We start from the raw sequence: 20,586 nt of genomic DNA on the forward strand, positions 1-20,586 counted from the left end.
ATCCAGTTCTATAAGATCCTTGTAGAAATTCCTGCTGTGAAGTATAAGAAGGTTATTGAAAAGTGTTTTATGCGAAGTTATAGCCTCCTTTGGAGAACATTACACTGCTTCGATCAAGTCCGAATATTTTCTATGGATTCGCTGCTATGCCTTTCATTGTTGTTATTTCCAGTTCACGTATTTTTGGTTTTGTTTATTACTACAAGAATTAGAATAAGCTGATTCCTTTTCTACGTTGATCTTTGAGGATATTTGTGCCAGTTTATCCTAATAACTATATTTTTAGCGACTACAATGTTTTCAGGAAATTAAAATGATACAGGGATACTTTTGCTTCACATTCTGAACCAATACAATTACTGGCAATCATAATCGTAAATATTTTCCACCGTCATAATCGTAATAGTTTCCATGTCGTCTCCTACAGTAGGTAAATTCCAAAAAAGTAAAAGATACGATACAAATCCTCATTTCACTCGTTTTTCCTCTAAAAATAAAACTGTGAAATCTGCAGTCTAAAACTCATATATGTACGCTTCAAACAAAATTTTACTGGTAACATATGTAATTTTTCTGGTTTTCACATGTTTTTTTGGTTCGTCCCATTACATTATTCGTTAACGTCTCGAATTCAGCTCCGTTAATCTTCACCTGGGATAATAGCTTCATTTTTACATGTTCATATCGTTTTGTTTCAGAAAACTCTCAATTCTCTACGACGTGGGCAATCCACGAGGGTATGAACAATTCATTTGAAGATCAGAGCACATCATGGAGCGTTGAAGGTGTCTACATCAAATGGGTGGCCGAATTGCTTATCCATAACAGATCAACGAATGAGTGAGTGGATCGATAAGCGAATGCTAGAATAATCGAGTTTTCTATTCAAACACACAAATTCAAAAGAAATATGTTAGAAATCCGTATTAAAAGAGGCTTATCAGGAAAAAACGGTTATCCTGCTGGTATAAATAGATTTCAGGAATAGAGAGAACATCTGCTAACTATGTATTTAAAAAATAGATGTAAATTTTTTAATGGAATCAATGTTATCCAGTTCAAGTATTAAATGAAAATATATAAGTATATTTTGGCTACAGCGGAATATTAACTTCGATTTTTCTTAAAATATACTGTTCCTGTTGTGACCAAATTTTCCACGTAACTCCTATAAATAGAACGAATTTTTTCTATCTTAGCAGTTCTTGTCTGATGTAATTTCAGAACTTATTTTTGGGAGATTTTTTGACCAAGGGATTTCGAGCGTTGTGCATGAGATTCTGAGATTATGTATGCTCCTGAAAGGGATGAAAAGCATGACTTGAGCAGCGAAGGTCAAGGTAGGAAAAAAAATCGAATGAATTGGACAAAGAATTGCAAAGTACATCAGTTTGAATTCGGAGATTTATAAGAAAGAAGAAGAATTAGTGGAGATTCGAATGAGCTTTAATATTTGCTTTTCAAATCAAAAAAAAAAGTTGGATTCTTAATTCTCAACCGTTCGTTGCATTTATGTATCGATTTCCCACAATCGTTGATCTACAATTAATCAAAAACAACAATAAATCTGAAGTTTCTAGAATGTGGGGACACTTCCTAAGACTCAGTACATTCGATCTCGGTTCTGTCCTCCTATTTTTAATTTTCATTTTCTATTTGAAGAAATTTTAGTTGTAAGAATGCCTCTGATTCAATTTAAAAAAAAAAACGCAAGTGTGTGGGTATAATCTCGTAACCTCTGCTCTTTTGTAGTCTCATTTCTCTTATCAACGTTTGGTTTCTGTAACACTACGATTAAAATTTCTGGAAAACATATATCCATCTTTGTCAAGTTCCCATGTACTCAAAACAAAAATCTTGTTTTCTTGTTTTCGTTTCTCCTAACTTCATCTCGCATCAGTGCATTTTTTCTCAGATAGAACCAATTTTAAAAAACCTAAGAACATAAATTCTGTTATTTTTTTTGTAGTTTCTGGCATGAGGTTGTTATGTTCCAACTTTTCGCAAGACATAAAGTGTTCTAGAAATTGTTTCTAAAGGGATTTCTCCTTAACTGAGATGGATATACGTTTTCCAGAAATTTTAATCGTAGTGTTACAGAAACCAAACGTTGATAAGAGTTTCCTTTTGGTTTTTAATTTTTGCTCTTTCAGGTCTTCCCAATATCTCCCTATTCTTGGATTGAATGCATCTATCTATACAAATATTAGTCTTGTGCTATTCTACTGTATTGTTGTCCCTTTAAATGTGTTCTTTTTTGTTTCTATAGTACCGGAGCTAACCCGAAAATGTGTGATGAAGTGAGTTTTGATCTTTGTTCGAATTTTTCTTCCTGTAAAGATGACAAAAACCTATTGAGAGAATAACGTTTAGATTGAAATTACTGGTCGCCACACTTGTGGCTGTAAACATCATATGGAGTATAACATGGCTGTTTCTCTCAGTTGTCGTATGCATTATCCAGGTAATTCTTCCACCACTTGAAAACTAGCAAGTTCTCATCGGCTTCTACCAGATGTTCGAACGAAACATGTTTTTTTCCTTCGTGACAAATGACATAGCGATGAAGTGCAGTGTATTTTATGCTACGCTTCACAGCTGGTGCTAGGATGAGACCCATAGAACAAAGGGATTTTTTTTTGCTGCTTTTGCTGGACTTTTTTCACTTGCAAAAAAAAAGCGAGAAAGATCCCGTTTTTGTATAACCGTGTAATATGCAAGGGAAGATTTAGTAAGACATTATTATTTACTTAGATTACTATTTAGAATCGATATTTAGAATCAATATACAATACAATACATATTTAGAATACAATATTTAGAATCGCTTTTTGTAAAAAAAAAATCCTATTTACAGAGAAGAGATAAATTAAGCACTTGGAAGTGATTAAATAGCGTTTAATGTCGTACACACAGTCAGATTTAATTCTTTACAACAGTGGATTTCATAGATGCTCAACTGGGCAAAGGGATTGGATTATTGATTAGAAATGGCCGCTGTATTGCTCGTACGCGTAATGTCGATGTGATTGTTAACCGCTGCTTAATTTTGAGATTAATGAGATAAGAATTCTCAAAATACTTGAAAACGAGCCTATCTACACAAAATAAGTGTTTCACGAAGAATAAAATATAACTGCATTGAATACCACATGTTCACTGATATTCCAGAAATTCTAGGAAACCGACGAAGTGATGTTTATTCTAAATGCTGAAGAAGATGGCATTTATATACGAGAGAGCATTTGGGAGATCGTAGCCCATCAGCTTATCGAAAATATCCTCACCGTTCAATCGATACTGATTTTCGCCATATCTATAGATCGCTATTTGAATTTATTCAATGTAAGCCTTATTAATAGGTAATTATGTATAGATTTAAGGATCTATGTTGTATGGGATTTATGGATTTTAGAGCTACTCGACCAGTTGCGAAAGTGTGATTACAAAGCTATTTCTCGTTGTTTTACCATTTATCGTCGCTGCAACAATGTTCGATCATCGTGTGCTGGCTCTCTTCATACCTGTGGAAAGTGCAGTTTTTTGCAGGTTCTACCAATTATTTCCATTTTTTTTTCCTGCTAGAAGAAATATTCGTAGCAGTGTGATAGTCGTTCTATTTTTGAGCTTCTCTAGTTTTTTTTTTCTGTTTTTTTTTTCGGAAATTGTAGTCAGCGAAGGGGTTAAGGCCAAGACGCAACACTTAATGATCACAGAACAAGAAGAGTTTCTTCATCCTCAAAAAAAAAAACCTTCCTTTAGAACTGTCGTACTCAAAAACAGAATTGAGAAGAAGGAAAGAACACGGCAGAATCAAAACTACGTACATTGATGTTTTTTTCGTGTGTTAGTTCCAATTTTTACCACTAATTGGAATAGCGAGTTGTCCATTTTTTAAGTTCCAAACAAGTATCCTACAAATACCGTAGTTGCTTTCCTATTCCTCATTCCTTTTTGAGAGCAGAATTGCAGAATTTAAGCTATCATGTCTCTTTAGAATACAGTACAGCTCAACTAAGTTTCACTGGCAAATATTTAAGCTGCCCACTTAATTCCTCCATAAAATCTTCTACTGTTGAAATGCTTTCAACATTCAGAATTTTTTAAAGTTGTTAAATTGAATTTTTTTTTATTTTACTGGACATACAAACCATCTCTTTGTCGTTGTAAACAATCTAACGTAATTAAGTCGGCTCAGTATAATATGTATGTATTGTGTTGGGTGGGTTCTGATCTGGTGCTGAGTAGGTCAACATTGATTGGGCACATTTTTGTATGTGACCGGTAACGCACAATCGAGCCATATTTCTGTTCAGCTTTTTCCATCAAATCTTCCTTGGACTTATTTAATCAAACACATTTTTTTTTTGGTTTTTTCACTTTTTCCTTTGTAAGTAAGAAATTTTTGAGGTTATGTCTGCTTCTCTGCCCATCCCTACTTGCTGTCACTTTGCTGTTGATTGCACTCTTCCCGACAGAGTCAAAGAGCGGATTTGAACCACGATTTCCAATGTCAATGAGCACGTGAGTAGAACACAAATGGAAATAATTCTGTTTTTTTTTTTTCAAAACTATTGTTATTACACGAGAAAAGATAGGATATGTTTAGAACACTGCCTCGAGTAATGTTGGTGATCGTTATCCTGGATGTATTCTGGAGGGTTGCGTTCTTCTTCCAATTACTTGAAGTGGACTTCGAGTTTCGTATTGTTACAGGAAGTGAACTCGGAGATGATATCTTGCGAAATATTCTCGACGTATCTTATGAGGTATGACACATTTTTAACAACAAATATGTTTTTATGTTGTCGTTTACTTTTTTTGTCTGCATTCGTGTCATTCTGTCTCTGTCTCTGTCATTCATTTTTTCCCCAACTAATCGTTAAAATCTCGTCATCAATATCAATGACAGTTAATGCGAGTTTACTTAAATTGAGCAGATTTTTTCATAAATCTATAATAAAAAGACGCGTAAACATACGTACTTTACCAGTAATCCAACATGGTTGTGTTCTAGACTCGATAGTTATGTATAGACAGACGAATCTGTGCATGGAAATATAAGTACAGTTCTCTGTTGTAAACAAAAATTCCTACGGTTTAAAATTCAGTAAAATTTCAGATCGCAATCTTCATCGTTCATCTCTTCCCGTTCTATTTCGCTGTATTGCTCATGATTTTTGTGCGACACTATCGAACGCAGGTATTTTAAATCATGCTTCCGTTTTTTTTTTGTATTTTTCGAGGAACATTCAAACAGACGCTGGTATTATTTGGGTTCTTCTTTATTTTGGCTACTCTGGAAATGTACAGCTTTTGTTCCAAACGTATTTTTCGGGCTAGGAAAAAATTTTGCGTATTTAAACTTAGGAAATTAGCAGTTGTGAACCATCATATGCGGATAGGAGAAAGCGTATAAAATGCTTATTTATGCTGTCAAGCTACAAAGAAATTTTCAGCGCTACTACTAAATTTGTAGGCATTTCCCTGCGTGTTGAAAAAAAAAATCACTTTCTAACATCACTAATGTCGACAGATGATATCCAGAAGTAACTTCACTTCGACATTAGTGCATATTAATACATGTTACACTGTTGCAAAGTTCTATTCTTTGATCTGACATTTCAACAGAGGAATTGTACAGTTCGTACAATTCAGTGCAGTAAGAACATTAAAAACCACGAATTACTGCGGAAATCATAGCTTTCAATGTTACAGCTCAGGAGAAGATCGACCAAGTTTTTCCTTGGTCATTGGTCAAAACCTCACAAAAATGTCGCTGACGTTCCTTGCAATTTTTTTGTGGTGAAAAAAAATAAAACAAAAAAGAGGTTCAAATAGTGGGTGACGTACATATCTTTTCTACGTTTTTTTTCAGTATGTGAGAATTTTCAATGAGAACTTATCTTCATTGCTTATACATGAAGCTAAAATACTCAACCTTTGTATTCATGGTTCAAATCCACAAGAAATTATTGTTAGAAGCACTTTCATTAGAAATACCTTTGCACTTTTTGTGTAGACGAGGAATAATTTTTTGCTCTTTGGCATGTGTTAGGATCGGTTTTTGCTTGAAAAGAAAAGAAAACAGATCCACGTTTCTGGATAAAAACAATCAAACACAAAAAACAGGTACACGTTTCGGTGTTCTTTTGGAATTCGCTCATCAGATTTTGCGCGGAATAATCGTAGACGGTTGTTTGGCACTGGGACGACGTGAAGTTTTCTCTTTCTGGACAGGCAGCTATCGTCCCGTGACATCTGGCGCTATCACTATCTGCGCAACTTGCTTTGGATACGCTTGATTGACAACCTAGCGGTCAACCCTTTCAGAAAACAATGCTTCTTTGTCAGCTGGAAATTGATACGACTCACTCACTCGCTCACTCAATACTTTTTGACACTCAGTTATTTCCATCCTTCAGAAGAAATGATAATGGAAAACGAAGTAATCAAGGTTACACATGCGACTGTGCGGTTTTTGCATGAAGTGATTCCAAAAAACTCCGCCTTTCTTCCAAAGAGAATAAAATCCCTTCCAGTTGAGTCATGTCATTCCATTTATAAGCTCATTCAACGGCTTCCAAGTCAATGAATGAATAAATAATGACAGCTGGAATTATTGCTCAGTTTCAATAAAAAAAAAAAACTGAATTTAGATTACTCCAAAACGTATAGTAGTTGTTATACTGCAACAAGTTTGTACTTTATTCCTCAGTTTATTGTTATTTTTTTGCAGACTTCATCTCGCTTTTCGCAAATATCTGCAGTACTGTGCTGCAAATCAGATACGATAGTCGACTATCGTTGTGAGACGATGCGATCAATCCTAGCAGATCAGAAGAAGCGGCGGAGTATGATGGTATCAGTGCACTGAAGAACAGTTTCTCATAAAATTGATTGCTATAAACACAAAGAGAGCTTGAATATGTGTTCTTTTTTGTATTGGAAATAAAACTGCTCAATCAACTGTTTTTCTGTACAAGAAGAAGAGATTTCATAGAGTTTGACATTTTTTTATTCTGCGATGCTGTTATTGTAAATTCACATCATCGAATTAAGGTGGATAATGTGAAATTTATGAAATATTAAAATTTATATGAATCTAGGTGCTTAGAAGACGTATAAGAGCAAGAAGTGAACGTTCATAATAATATTCCAACTCTTTTCACCATCTCTAGCATACATATGGAGTTAGTTTCTATCTCATCAAAATTTATACGTGCTATAAGTTTTTTCTTCAGAAAGATCATAACACACTTTTTCTAAATAATCAAAGTGGAGAATAGCATTAAATAGCTTAAAGAATCCCAAATCATACGAAAAAGCAAACTACGAAAATTAGTAAAATTGCTCTTAGGTTTATGCACCTGCGGGTTTCCTTACTTTCCAGTAAAGGTCTCCTTACAACTGAAAATTGTTCAAAGAAACCGAAAACTAGACCGAAGGAATAGGAAATGGACGAGATCTGAAAAACTATCGATAGTTTCTAGAAAAGTGTGCCTCCTTGCTGCGTTTTTGATCTATTGTAGATCAATGTCACGGAATGTACGGATATACATATCAAACAATTTGTGACGAAGAATCCAAGCAACTGTCTTTTTTTAAATTCAATTACCAAGAAAAAGAAAAAGAAATTTAAATGTTTTTTTTCTGAAAAAGTTTTAAAATTGAAAAAAGATCAAAATCGTAGTGCGTTGCAATGTTCTGTTCAGCTTCATTGATTTTCTCAGTTGACTTCCGTGTCTCGATTGATGCCTTTTTATTGACGAAATCTCATTTCATGTGTGTTATTTATATTCTCGAAGAGATACATAAACGACCATTCGAACTTTCCAAATATCGATAATACTATTTTTACTGCATTCAGGTTCAATAAGTGTATAGAGTAATAGTGATGTAATTGATGAACTGAAATATTGGATAACTTTGCGAAGTCACCGAAAAAATCCCATTCGTTGATCTGATTTTGAATCTTTAAACTTTTTGCACATGTGACGTATCTTTCTTTGGCCAGTCAGAAGTGGACAAATATTTTCTTCTGGTGCTTGACTTCAACATGTCGAGCAAATATGCCCGATATAAATAAAATACAAAAACAATGATAAAAACATGGCAGTATTGTGCTCTAGAACCTATCAACTAATTCTTCAACCAGTCGTACGCGATGATTACTACATCAACACCTCATCGAATGACAAATTGTGTTGGTATGCGCTTCAAATGTGATAACATATGGTAAACTCGGTGAATACTCGACAGTAACGTTAGGAATGTTAACAATTTTCATTTCGGTTATTAGCATAAATCATTTGCATTTGCAGAAAGACCATGGACATTAAAAAAGGTTATGCTGATGCGATGTATGCTTAGAAGACCAACAGCGCAATTTTTTCTGGAACAAAAATATTAGAAATAACTCAATTTTCAAGATTTTTTAAACATTAAATAGCACTCCAGATTAAACTCTAGACTACGGAAAATTTTTATGTATGGAGAACTGAATTGTTTTGGCATGGTTCCGGTTCAGAACTAGCGATAAGTTATCAACTACTTGAGGACATTGAAACGTCTCCTACGAAGATATTCATCCATTATGTGTAAGGAGTTTTAATTAATGATATGATCTAATACGAAATAAATTGATAAATGGGAAAGATGTCTGACTGTAATTGTAGAACAATGTACACAAAGAAAATAAATGCATAATTAACAAAATGTAATCATACGATTGAATTTTTACTCGTGTTAAAGAAAGTTTCAAATGAATAATGCATAAGTGCATAAGGGAGTGTTTTGCAAGGATGCAGAAATTCTGGATGAAAACGCTTAAAACTTGGTCCTTATCACTTATATATCAAGCTTCCGGTTCCTTTCTGATTACAGGTCTCTTGGCGAAATCAGACATGCAAGAACGCGAAAAAAAAGTTCACATGGTCGGATGGTCTTACCACGAAATTTAAGAGTACACTCATTTTTCCTATAGGAATGTAACCATTTAAGGTAAAAAAAAGAAGAATAATGATTTGTTTACAGTTGGGATTGTAGTGATGTAAGTAGTGGAGGAATTTTCACGGAAAAGATAGAAGACTACAATAAAAACTGCTTGAATCACGTTCAATATTAGTAGGTCGTTAAAAACCAAAAAAAATGAGTGATTAGTAAATTTGATGTCCTTAAGCAAACTGAGAATTAAATTAGACCGTGAAGTTCAAAAGAAAGATCTGTAATACACCAGATATTTGGAATAACACGTAAACGGAAGTTAATATTCGGATAATTAGAAAGATTGCGGTAAGAAAATCACGTGTATTTAGATCATTCATTTCAGAGTTAGACATCTTGGCCAAGTTCCAAAAATAGTTGCAAATGGTTGTGCGCTGAATAACGCCGGAAAATGCGTGGGGGTGCAATTCGGTGAATGGACTAAGTTGGCCAATTGCCAAACTTGTCGATGACATTGGGTTTTTTTCTCCTTTCTACAACAGTCGATGACGATCATAGTGATGCAAATGGTGCAATGTTGTAAACACACATGTGTAACTGTCCAGAGATCATGACAAATATAACGGTGATCAGAGCAGAAATAGTCACACAAACGTCACTACGATTGATATCCAGCAAAAAAATGACCGGAAGTTTGCATAACGCGCAATGTCAACATATTTTGAAGTGAAGTTCTCGAATAATTGCGAGGATAAGTGTAACTCTAAATCCTCAAACCTCCTAGAGGAACATAACTGATCGTACCATCCCCATGGCATTCTTTCAATTTTTGTGGGCAAAGAAAGTCCTCATGATGCTTTTAGTTCCGAATCCATAGTCCCAAAAATCCTAGAATTAGCCGAGATACCGACATTCGACGACAGTTCACAGTCCACTGGACTGCGCATCACTCGTTTACACTATGCCGTCCGTAACCAATCAAGCTGGCTGCCCACGTTTCTGCATTAGGTCGCTGCATATTACACACAATACAAACAATGAGACGCATATTTGTTACACCGACCGACTACTTAAAGCAGACTGTAACGCATGACTGTTTCCTCGAGAGCAATCGTCATTTTTCCCCCGCGATTGCTTACCCTGTACTTACCCACAGCTCGCTGTGTCGCATCCAGAAATTTGTGCACATACATTTGCAAAAACCGCACAAACACTGTAAAATCTTAGTTTCTGTGATTTTTTTTTGCTATAGAGCTGTCCTGTGACGTATTGTACATGGTTCTCTCGCACGTCATGGGCCCATCTGTAGTTCTGTTTCATTTCACTAGCGGTTTCATCGCTCATTGAGATTCTGGATCTAGTTGACAGAATTCAGTTTTTCCATTCATTTCAAGTTTTCTCACCCACCGCGGCACTGATTGCATAAAACAGTTTTTGAACTGGCATGTATTCACTAATGTCTATTCTGGTTTCGTTTTACGATGATTTTCCTTTCTTTTCCTTTGTCTACTCACTTTTGGTGGAAATTCCGGACAATCAAACAGTGAACCTGGTTTCTTGGTGTTCTCACCCTTTCTTTTGCTTTCCAGCAATTTGGTTTTATGTGTGGTCGAACGGCTCTGCAAATGCAGTGCGTTATCCATTTTTGGGAATATAGCATTGTTGAGAAATGTGGTTCTATTAAAACAAAACAGTACAGTAACATCTATGACAAAATTTTCCTTAATCCTGAAGAATTACGCGGGGTAGTGTTTTTTTTCTGATCACTTTGTAGTTTTGTTGTTCTGATGGGGTTTCGCGGTTTATTATCTATTTTTGAGCAATTTTCGTCGTCCAAATCATGCATTAATATAACAAAATAGAACTTTGAAATAATTAATATACCAAAATACGGCAAACTAAAGGATATATTCTTAACTTCACCCGGAATCTGAATAATTACTCTTAACTCTACTAGGTCATGTCAGACAACATTATGCTATTCTGAACTTAGGGAGAAGTTTGGCGAAAAGAGACTAAAATAAACAATTTAGTTAACAAGTTAAAAACTAACACCGTTAATTTGTCAAGGTTTTTTTTTCGGATTTTCAGTCAGTATACTTTCCATTAATGATCATTGGTAGGTGATCAAGCGAAAGCAAAATCCTTGTTCCACCCGTAATTACAAACGGAACAGCTTCCACAGGATTTTTTTTTTTTGCAGAGGGTTTTTTTTTAACGCGAACGAGACCTCTAGACCTTCCAGACTCCAATAACGACCATAAGAAGCCGGGTTTCGGGAAATGGGATTAATCACTTCACATCTCTTAATCACGTGATCTGTCGCAGGTGTTCCATGTGGGATGGATGAACTGAAGAAGGTGCGCGTGCATTAAAATAACCGTAACCATCATCTTGATTCACCACGGATCTATGTCGTCATTAAGTGTCAAAAATGATCCATCGATCTCTATTTTTTACTCGGTAATTAGCTCGTTCACTTCGTGTACTGAGCAATGTGATGATTGACGTTCGAGGAGGACCGTCGGACAGGTTCCAGACGCAGTGTTATGTAATCTTTTTCCGCTAGTGAAACAGGATTTGACAGACGTTGGTATTTTCTTTCTCGTTGCCGAATGGTTGCATGTAGCTGGATGTTTGCATAAGTGAAAACGTACTTTCGAACGTTCCTTATAAGGCAGAAGCGAGCCGCAACCAAAACGAATCTGCACAATGTGCCGCCATCCACACAGTGTTCACCACCCACGCACTTTTCCGTACGCCCACCTATCATCCAATCGGTGTTCGTCTTGTTTATCGGCGCAATAATTCGGATGTCCTTTTCGTTCAGTGAACGTTGTTCGCGGCGGCGGTGATGTTGGCGACGTGGACTGCGGCGGCGGCGCCGCCACCGTCCCATATATATACTGGTTCCGCTAGTATGGCCTTGTTTCGCGTGTTTTCCTATTAATTACGACACGTCGTAGAAAAACGATAGTTAATGAACCAAGTTCTGACAGCAATCATACCGATCACTCTCGAAGTGCCTCATACGCTACATATTGCTATTCTGTTCATGTTCTTATCATAACAACATGCCAACTGTTTCGATGTATTTCTTTCGACAACAACACTTTTTTGATTTCTGGAACTGGTTGAATAGCTACGGTCATTGACATCAAGTTTTGTATCATTTTCCATTTCATCGTGTCACATTGGCATTTACTAGTCCTGAGTATCGTAGAAGTTGGCACTCTTTAAATGGCTGTTCTCTTCTACCATCCAGAAGAACATTCAAATTTTCCTTTAACCCTCCACTAAAAGACATATACTATGATTATGTGCTTTTTTATAGTTTCTAGTGTATTTACGCACAAGTTTCGACAATTTTCTAGAAATTCTGCGTGTAAAATTCCACAAACATTGTGCCAAACTCCAAGACTTAAGGAGTCGAAGGCAAACTGTAGTTTACCTAAAGTTTCCATATTTCTTACAGTTTGATGACATATCGATATCCTTTTTAGTTTTGAGTAGTTCTGCTTTTTCTGTTCCTTTTTTCCTCCAGAAGTTTTCAGTAGTTTCACTTCGCTGAATCCAGAAAAAAAAACCTCGCAAAATCGTAAACCTTCAACGAAGGCGAGTCTTTTGCAATTGTACGTTCTCGATAGTTGTTTATACCTGAAAACAGTGAATTGTTCCCTTTATTTTTGAATGTTTGTCTTATCGAGATGTTGAATCACTCCGGCCAAAGGTAAAAAATCACATTTGCTAAATTAGACAAGACTATTATCGAATTTTTAAAGCATTCGTTGCATCCATTAGAAAAAAGGCCATCAATTAATGTTGACCTTATTGCTATACTGTTTTGAGGAAAATTATGAGAAAAAACTCTTCAAAAACTGCTTATTTAGAAATTCTATTAATAGAACACTATATAGTGCACAGTATCGGGTGTTAGAAAAACCGAAATTCCAGACAATCACGTGTTATTCCGACAGCGATATATATATTACCGTCTGCGTACATGACTGTTCCACTTTCAACAACATCATTTCACATGAATTTTCTAAGATTTCCGTGTGTGTTTAACAGCTATAATAAGAATATAATTTACCGTACTCTCCTGAACGGTACAACATGTCACAATCATTTACTGTAGTGTAATGAAGGCGATTGCAACGGTCGCGTGATGTTAAGGAGGATGGTGCAACTACGCTGATCGTATATTGCACAAGAGCAAAATTTTATGAATAAATAAAATTTTAGTGGAAAAAAATTGAAAAGAAAAAAAAAAGAATTCCAGAAATGTTCGCCTTGATGTCTTTCAATGAAGCATCGATTGCTTCTAGAAGAATAGTTGTTGTGCACTGTGTCCGTGATCTATGAGGGATCTATGTAGGTCAAATACGGCAAACATGATCTGTGAAGTTTAATTTTGTGAATTTTGTACTTTTCCGATGAATTTGAAATTCGAATTAATCTTTCACAGGGGTTCTTAACGAATATAAAATCTGTATTCCTCAAGTCTAGAGCATTATAAGATTCTATTATTAGAATCAACGCCGATCTTTCTTTCTGTGAATCGCTCTCACCTGGAAACTTGCTAGTCCATTTATGCGGTTTAGCCTAAAAAATACGTCATTTTATTCTGGAATAGTACAAGTAGCAGAATTTTACAGACGATAAATTTCTGATTGAGATAACATAAGATTTTTTGATCTCTGAAAATAAACGTTAGTACAGGAAGCGTAAAAACTACATAACGGTACAACCCAGCACGGTTGAAAGGGAGTATTCGGCGAAGTCGCGACGTCTTTGCAAATATTTACTGTTTTTATTCCTTAGGGTATTTTAGGCGTCTGTTATTAATGTGGACAGCTCTCAACATAATTCCATATTTGTAATTTTGTAATCAACGCTTCTGGAAATGTGTCCTTGATTCTTGCGGATTTTTATTGAAATGTCCAAGAGAAAAATGAAAGTTCTTTCAGTAAGGTTGTTTTCACAGCGGATGCTGATGAGTTTCGTAAGTTTGACGAGATAAGGTCTTTTCATCACGTCTTGTGTATGTGTCTGCGTCTCTCTTCTATGCATGATCCTTCGCGTATTCCGTCAATCCTCTCTGCTGTTTGTTTCTTTTTCGATTCTAACTGTGTACTAAGCGAACTTCATAAGATTTCACTAATTTTCTTGATTTCAGTGATGAGTATCGCAATTCTCAACGATCCACAACTATCGACTGATGTCTATGATCTGCTTATATCACAAACGGCACCAAGTCTTGTCTCAGCAGCACCTCCTCAACCTCACGATTTCGTCACTCTTGAATGTTACGCGATGCATGAACACCAACAAGACTCCATGAAGTGTTCACTAGCTTTATTCCTCCGATTATGACAAAAAATATGTCAAGGATTGTATATAGGGTCCGTTTAGGATCGAATAATTTCATTGATCTCAACGAAGATGATTCGAAATGTCTCACTTGGTTTTGTGAATAAAACTGTTGTTACTATTGATATGACTTTTATCAAAAACTATCATATGACGTTGAATTCTGGAACGTGTTGAGTTCTGGATTCTTTTGGTATTAACCAAAATAACTGTGGCAAGTTAACAGTAATAGTGGTAATAACATTTGAGGCGAATGTAGATCAATATGAACACAAGTGTCCAACAAGCGCAAGTATGTGTGCATGGTTATTGATTTCAGTCATCATTTTTCTGATTATTTTCTGAGGGTGGTTTGACACATCCATAAAATTCCAGTCTGATCAGTGACTTTAAATAGAGCGAACATTACTGAACATTTAATTCGGGAAATAAAAAGAGCAACTCGACCAACTTGATTTGTAAATAATGAATGTCATAATTTGATTTGTAAATTTACGAATCGCAGATAACCAATTGATCTACAATCCACATATTGTAGATCAACTGTTGTTCAGCGCTAGAATTTCGTATTCTTCGATTTAGCCTGTTAACAATCACATTTTCCCTTTTTATTTGCTTCGGTTTGTTTTTCGCAAAACTAAACAATCCAGTCAAGGATAAATGTGGTTTTAATCTCTATAAGTTCTAAAGTGATCTTCTCTTCGCTGTTCCAACTCTGAGAAATAATAAAAATGAATGAGCATCTGCAGTTTAAACTCTTTTGTTCATCATTGCTTTAAAATCTAGAAATACTACTAAATTACATATCGCATTTGTTTCATCTATGTGCAAACTACTTTCGTAGATGTAATGAAAGTTAGTGAACCTTCTTCGTTCAAAGTCTCTCGTCAGATTCGCTCTATATTGCAACGTGCTCCTGCTGGGGCCAAGTTGTTCGTATCCCGATATGTTAAACAAGCCGTTAATGTTGAGCGTTCTGGATTGAGGGAGTAGATGTCATGAGAGGACTCTTCACTTTCTGGAGTACGAGAACGACATGTTGATGCGTTTCCGCCACGAAAAGGACTGCGTCAGGCCCCACTGACAATGAGTTTGCCGAGTTTTTTTTAACTATCCTGACATAGAAAAATGTGTTTTTTTCTTTTTGGTGCACTATCTGTGTATGCGAATAAATAAATAAATAAATAAATAAATAAATAAATAAATATTCGTGTATAATAGCATAATACCGCAATATATCTGAAAGCAAAAATTGTAAGGAACTTACTTTTAAAGTTTTCTATTAATTCTTTTTTTTCAATATTTTCCAACTCCACTTTGTACATATGTGCGCAGAGTTGCCCTTTGGAACCAGAAGAACCCACAGAATGTTGCCGTGAATATTTCTTCCATATGAAAAACCCTGAGAACGGTTTTTACATCATTTTTCTGATGTGGACGTGCAATGTTCCATTTACTCGACTACTTTCTAGTTTGGAATTTACACGTAAATGCAATAAATCCAAATATCTACGGGAAAATATCAATATAAAATGGGATTTCAAAGTTCGAAAGTTCTATACGTGAAAAATGAGAACTAATGAAAATACACGTCATATTATTCGGTGATTTGTACACTCTTACATAATTACAGTGTGCCTATAATTCTCTCAGCTTAATATATAAGATAGACATAAAAACTAGACAACTACTGATCTCGGAAGAAATTGCAGCGCAGGATTTCTTTCCATATGGAATCTTAACTCGATGAGTAAAACCTCACACTAAAAGTGCAGTAATTCTCCATGATCGTGCATGTACACTTATGAGGTTTGGAATGGACTCAGCGTTTTTTTTTTCCTTTTTTCACATCTGCTATGGAAATAAAAGAAATTTTCTCGAAAGATTTTGAATTATCTAGCAACTCTATAAAACCCCATTTTTCATCATTCGTGGTTTACTAGCTGGTTGCCTTTTCTTTTCCGAAACAACTTTTCATTATTTATTTCGTCAAACTCACGTCATTCGTTTTTGTTTATGGAATCAACTTTCCAAACTGTTTCGTTACTTGCACGCAGTAAAGAGTTACGTGATTACGGCGCTAGAATGCGCATATACATACATCTCTCCTTTTTTGTTCTTCCTGACTTGACATGATTCACAATCTTTTCCGACATTCATCAAACTGATGTCATTTCAGTTCTGCTGTCACTTCCTTCGAATCGGTGCAGAAATTTGGAAAAAAAAACACTGTAGAAGTATTTTTTTTCCAGTTAATCCGCATCGAACACTGTAGATCAAGGCTCAATCCGCATACACCCAAGAAACTGTTCATGTTTGAGGTCAAAACAAACTAAAGTCAAATTTTTTCATTTCCTCTTGTTCACATCTCGCTCGGATCATTTGTAAAAAGAAAAGGAAGCTGCATCATGTAACTAAGCTAAAACGGCTTCATCTTCGAAAGAAAGGAAGAGAAAAAAGAATGAAGACAAAAAGGAGGAAAAAGAAAAGAAAAATCGCAGAGGGTAGATTGAGAACGGGGAAATTCAGGAGCTCGTCTAGGTAGGTGATGAAAACAAGTCATGACCCATAAAAATAAAGATATTGTTAATTGAATTTCGCACAGCATCAAGAGAATTATATAGATATACGAATTCTTTGAAGGAAGTCTTTTTTTCAAAAAGAACACATTTTTTATTCAAAGCTATTAACTTTTTGAAACTCTCCCTTATGAGGCACCATTTTCGATTATGTACTTTTCTGAATCATTATGAAATATATTTGAAATCCACATTTTTCAAATCTCCAGGGTACAAAAAATAAAAGTGACATTAGATTAAAGACACCTTTAGTATGACTGTTTGGCGACATACAGTCAAAAGAGTAGTCGGCCGAGAAACACTTGTAGATCAAATCGAAAGACTGGGATCGTAACAAGGTGAGAGAAATTTCTAGCAATGCAATATTTGTTCGCACATACATACTGTGTAAATGAATAATTTACGTAATTTAACTGGGTATTCTTCTTATTTTTTTTTTACCGTTACCTTGTTCACTACAAAAGAAAAGATCTATGTGATAAGAGAGTTTGATGCCTGTAACTTACGTTAGAATTCAATAAACCTTCTGATGTTTTAATCACTTTCCACATAAAAATATTTTGTGTTCATGTCAAAGCAGCGTAGACGCTACAACTAACTAACGTTTTTTGACGTTCCTGCTTTAGAAGGAGTTTGATTTGTGCAGTGTTACGTTTTAGAGAGATTGAGCAATTGTAGAAATCAATACCTTTTCAGAACAAAATTTTATTATGTGGTTAAAGCTGTCTACACATTTAGAATAGTGTTATAGACCAGTATGTATTTTTCACAAATTGACTGAATTCCGTGAGATCATCAGGTTTCATCCAATTAATTGATTTATCTGATCTGATTTCTGCTCTCTAACTGGCACTTGTTGGACATACGTACAGGAAGGAGAACATAAAAAGTTCCTTTGCAACATCACCATAGGTGCTTCCTTCTTTTATTCATTTGTCTACTTTTCTTTGTTTTGTTTTGTTTTTTAGGCGCAGACCTAGGCATACCGCGTTCAGGATAGAGTACTTTTGATATGAAGTGCAAAAATTAATGTAAACTCATCATTTTAGTTCTTAGAATAATAAACAAGCTAACATGGTGCTATATTGCAATTGTTCCACCGATTACAGTCGGTATAAGAACATGACCTTTAAGTGGTTCCATATATTTGTATACTATGTAAAATGATATTCATTAATAGTAAAAATGCTAAGAAGAAGGAGAATTACTTCCTTTAGAACTAATCTTTGAGTACTCAGTTAATTGAACCGCTTTCTGTGAGGATTGTGTCGATGTGACTTTTTTGTTGAAGATTTTTCTAATCCTTTTGTGGTTCATACGAACCTCATATTAAACAAAGGTTTTGACAAACTTATGGATCCATCAGATCAAAAGTTCGTTCTTCTGTTGTTTGCTTTGAGACAATTGAGAGCCACGACCATCGTATGTAAGCGCCTAAACCAAAGGAAGGAAAGTCGTAGGCAAGTATGTACTTGGTCGTGAGGTTTAAGCACTCATTGTAACTCATAGACAGCTGCTCAACAATCCGAACAAATAGCCAAATAGAGCAAAGTTGAATTTTTGACACAGGGAAGAAAAATTAAGCACTTCTAAGATCGGAACTTACAATTTGAATTGTTGTCGAACAAATGGTTCGCTTATAAAATTTCCGATCAGGTTTTCTGCATCCAAGACCCTATACTCTTTTTATTAACATTCACTATAGTATTTTCGTCAATTTCCAGAAAGGTGGAAATTTCGAACCCACGTATGCTGTGGGGATAATAACATGTTCTAGATAACCTCCCTGATTACGAATATATTGGACATTTTGTCTAGTTCTGAGAATTCCGCGGAAATCCTACGTACACTTCTTTTTTCCTTGGAGATATATCTTTGGGTATGTAAATGGCATGGTTGCGGAGACTTGAAAGATGTTAACGAATATTCGGAAACTTAGCACGTTTTCAGGCCACAGATTTTTCAAAACTAAATTCTCGAAGTATAATTAAAATCAGGGACTCATTTGGTTTTGAATGGTATTTTCAAGATTTAATTCAATATCTAAGACAAAAATTGCTAGTGATGTTGTAGCTTGCAAACTTTTCAGGAAAAGTAAACTTGTAAATATATATATATATATTGTTTAGAATTTAGCCGTAAGAAAACTGAAGAATTTTGTCCTTGATGAGGCTATCTGGAAGTGATGTTCAGAGAAAATCGAAGGAAAAAGGAAAGAATATAGAATATTCTTTGTTCAATTCAAGATTCCACTCAATTTCACCATACTCTTTCGTTCAGGAATTTTGAAGGATTCCATCAACAATGCTATTCTAGGCGAACGTATTTAATGGCATATTACTAACGAACTTCTATGACGGCTACCGTAATCTCACTCTAAAGTCAGGAATTGTTTTCTTGTACTTTTACTGTTATTCAAACACGAACTTAATGCCTCAGAAATATCCCTTGTGTAATTTTTTTATGGGAGAACGGTATAAAACTTCGAGAGGCTTTAAAGTTGGCTGATGACACAGTTTTTAATGTAAGAAAAGTATTCTAAAAAATTTCAAAGAAATGTTAATGTCAAAATGAAGCAGCAGTATTGTCGTCAAAGTGAAATTTACTTCGAGCGGTTTAAAAATGAAGAAAATGCTAAGATCAAGCGTTTCAAGCTTTGCTAACTGGTTATCGGCTGTGAGATTACCGGCGGCAATCCAGGGATGTGCACTACTATAATCCCCAGATCATCAGCAATTACGTTTCAGTAAAGAAATCGCTCAACCGAGTTTTATTCGTCGAAATTTGGGCAATTGTTAGTTTCTCGTCTTCCGTTGCCAATACTGACTCAACATCGGACTCCTCCTATGCACTAGGGTACTGTAAATCACGGTGGCAGCATATGTCTCACTTGCTCGCCTGTTCGACGTTTCTTGGGACAATTTCAGGAAAGTTCCCTTAACTCTCGTTCATGTGAGGAGATGATGTCACTTGCTCCCCAAAGTCATTGAAAGGTAAGTTATAAATTAACTCTGTTATAATTGCAAGTACAGCACGCAATGTATAGTTATTACCAATGTTCTCATGTTCAGTGACAGTATCAGAAAAGTCCTTCGGACAATATGAAATAAAAAAAGAAATAACTGTCATAAAATTATGAGTAGATCACATTTGCCATAAAGTACTCTCGTTACATCAGTGTATAGTAGGGTCAAAACGACATGAAGCACGGTGCAATTGCGTACGCGGCTTCTCTCCAGGCGGTGCGGTGGAGCGTAGCGGTTAGGAGCGTACTGGGACCTCAGTTAGCACCATCTATCGCTCCAGTTTGCGATGGTCCCCCACCTCGGTTCTAACTGCTCCGTCCACCGCGCCGTTTCGAGCGCGTACCCAAATGCACCGTACTTCATTTCATTTTGACCCGACTATGTATTGAAGGTGAATTAACAATGAAAATCAAAGCAGATACATTCAATTGCATAATCGATTAAAAACACATATTGTCTTGATTTATCGCATAATTTACTCAAAGATTTGTGAACAAATGATAGGAGGAGGGTAAAAATAATTTTTGGATATATCTAAAGCGATCCTCAAGTTTATCACGTTCTTTCTTTTTCTCATAATATGATTCGGACTGCTCAAAATGTGACTTATGAAGTCTTCGAAATTCATTGATAATTCAAAATGTCGACTGTAATGAGGAGAA

The 20,586-nt window shown here is 35.5% G+C and overlaps 2 protein-coding genes across 3 annotated transcripts; both read left to right on the top strand.

Moving 5' to 3' along the window:
* Window positions 1-411: 411 nt before the first annotated feature.
* On the top strand, window positions 412-6,877 carry RB195_021248 (uncharacterized protein; the record flags this gene model as incomplete). Of its 2 annotated transcripts, XM_064207888.1 has the most annotated exons (10): window positions 412-430; window positions 699-840; window positions 2,154-2,300; window positions 2,374-2,464; window positions 3,181-3,345; window positions 3,416-3,549; window positions 4,411-4,524; window positions 4,610-4,769; window positions 5,123-5,203; window positions 6,740-6,877. In XM_064207888.1, the coding sequence occupies 10 exons, from the start codon at window positions 412-414 to the stop codon at window positions 6,875-6,877; spliced, it is 1,191 nt and encodes a 396-aa protein (XP_064063769.1). The 2 variants fall into 2 exon arrangements, with proteins under 2 accessions (XP_064063769.1, XP_064063770.1); XM_064207889.1 differs by lacking the exon at window positions 412-430 and having other exon boundaries at window positions 740-840.
* A 7,115-nt stretch (window positions 6,878-13,992) lies between these two features.
* RB195_021249 (uncharacterized protein) lies at window positions 13,993-14,322 on the top strand (the record flags this gene model as incomplete). Its single annotated transcript, XM_064207890.1, has 1 exon — window positions 13,993-14,322. One exon carries the CDS (start codon window positions 13,993-13,995, stop codon window positions 14,320-14,322), a length of 330 nt encoding a protein of 109 aa, XP_064063771.1.
* Window positions 14,323-20,586: the final 6,264 nt, after the last annotated feature.

The sequence above is a fragment of the Necator americanus genome, chromosome X (assembly GCF_031761385.1).
Source record: "Necator americanus strain Aroian chromosome X, whole genome shotgun sequence".
NCBI classification, from domain to species: Eukaryota; Metazoa; Nematoda; class Chromadorea; order Rhabditida; family Ancylostomatidae; genus Necator; species Necator americanus.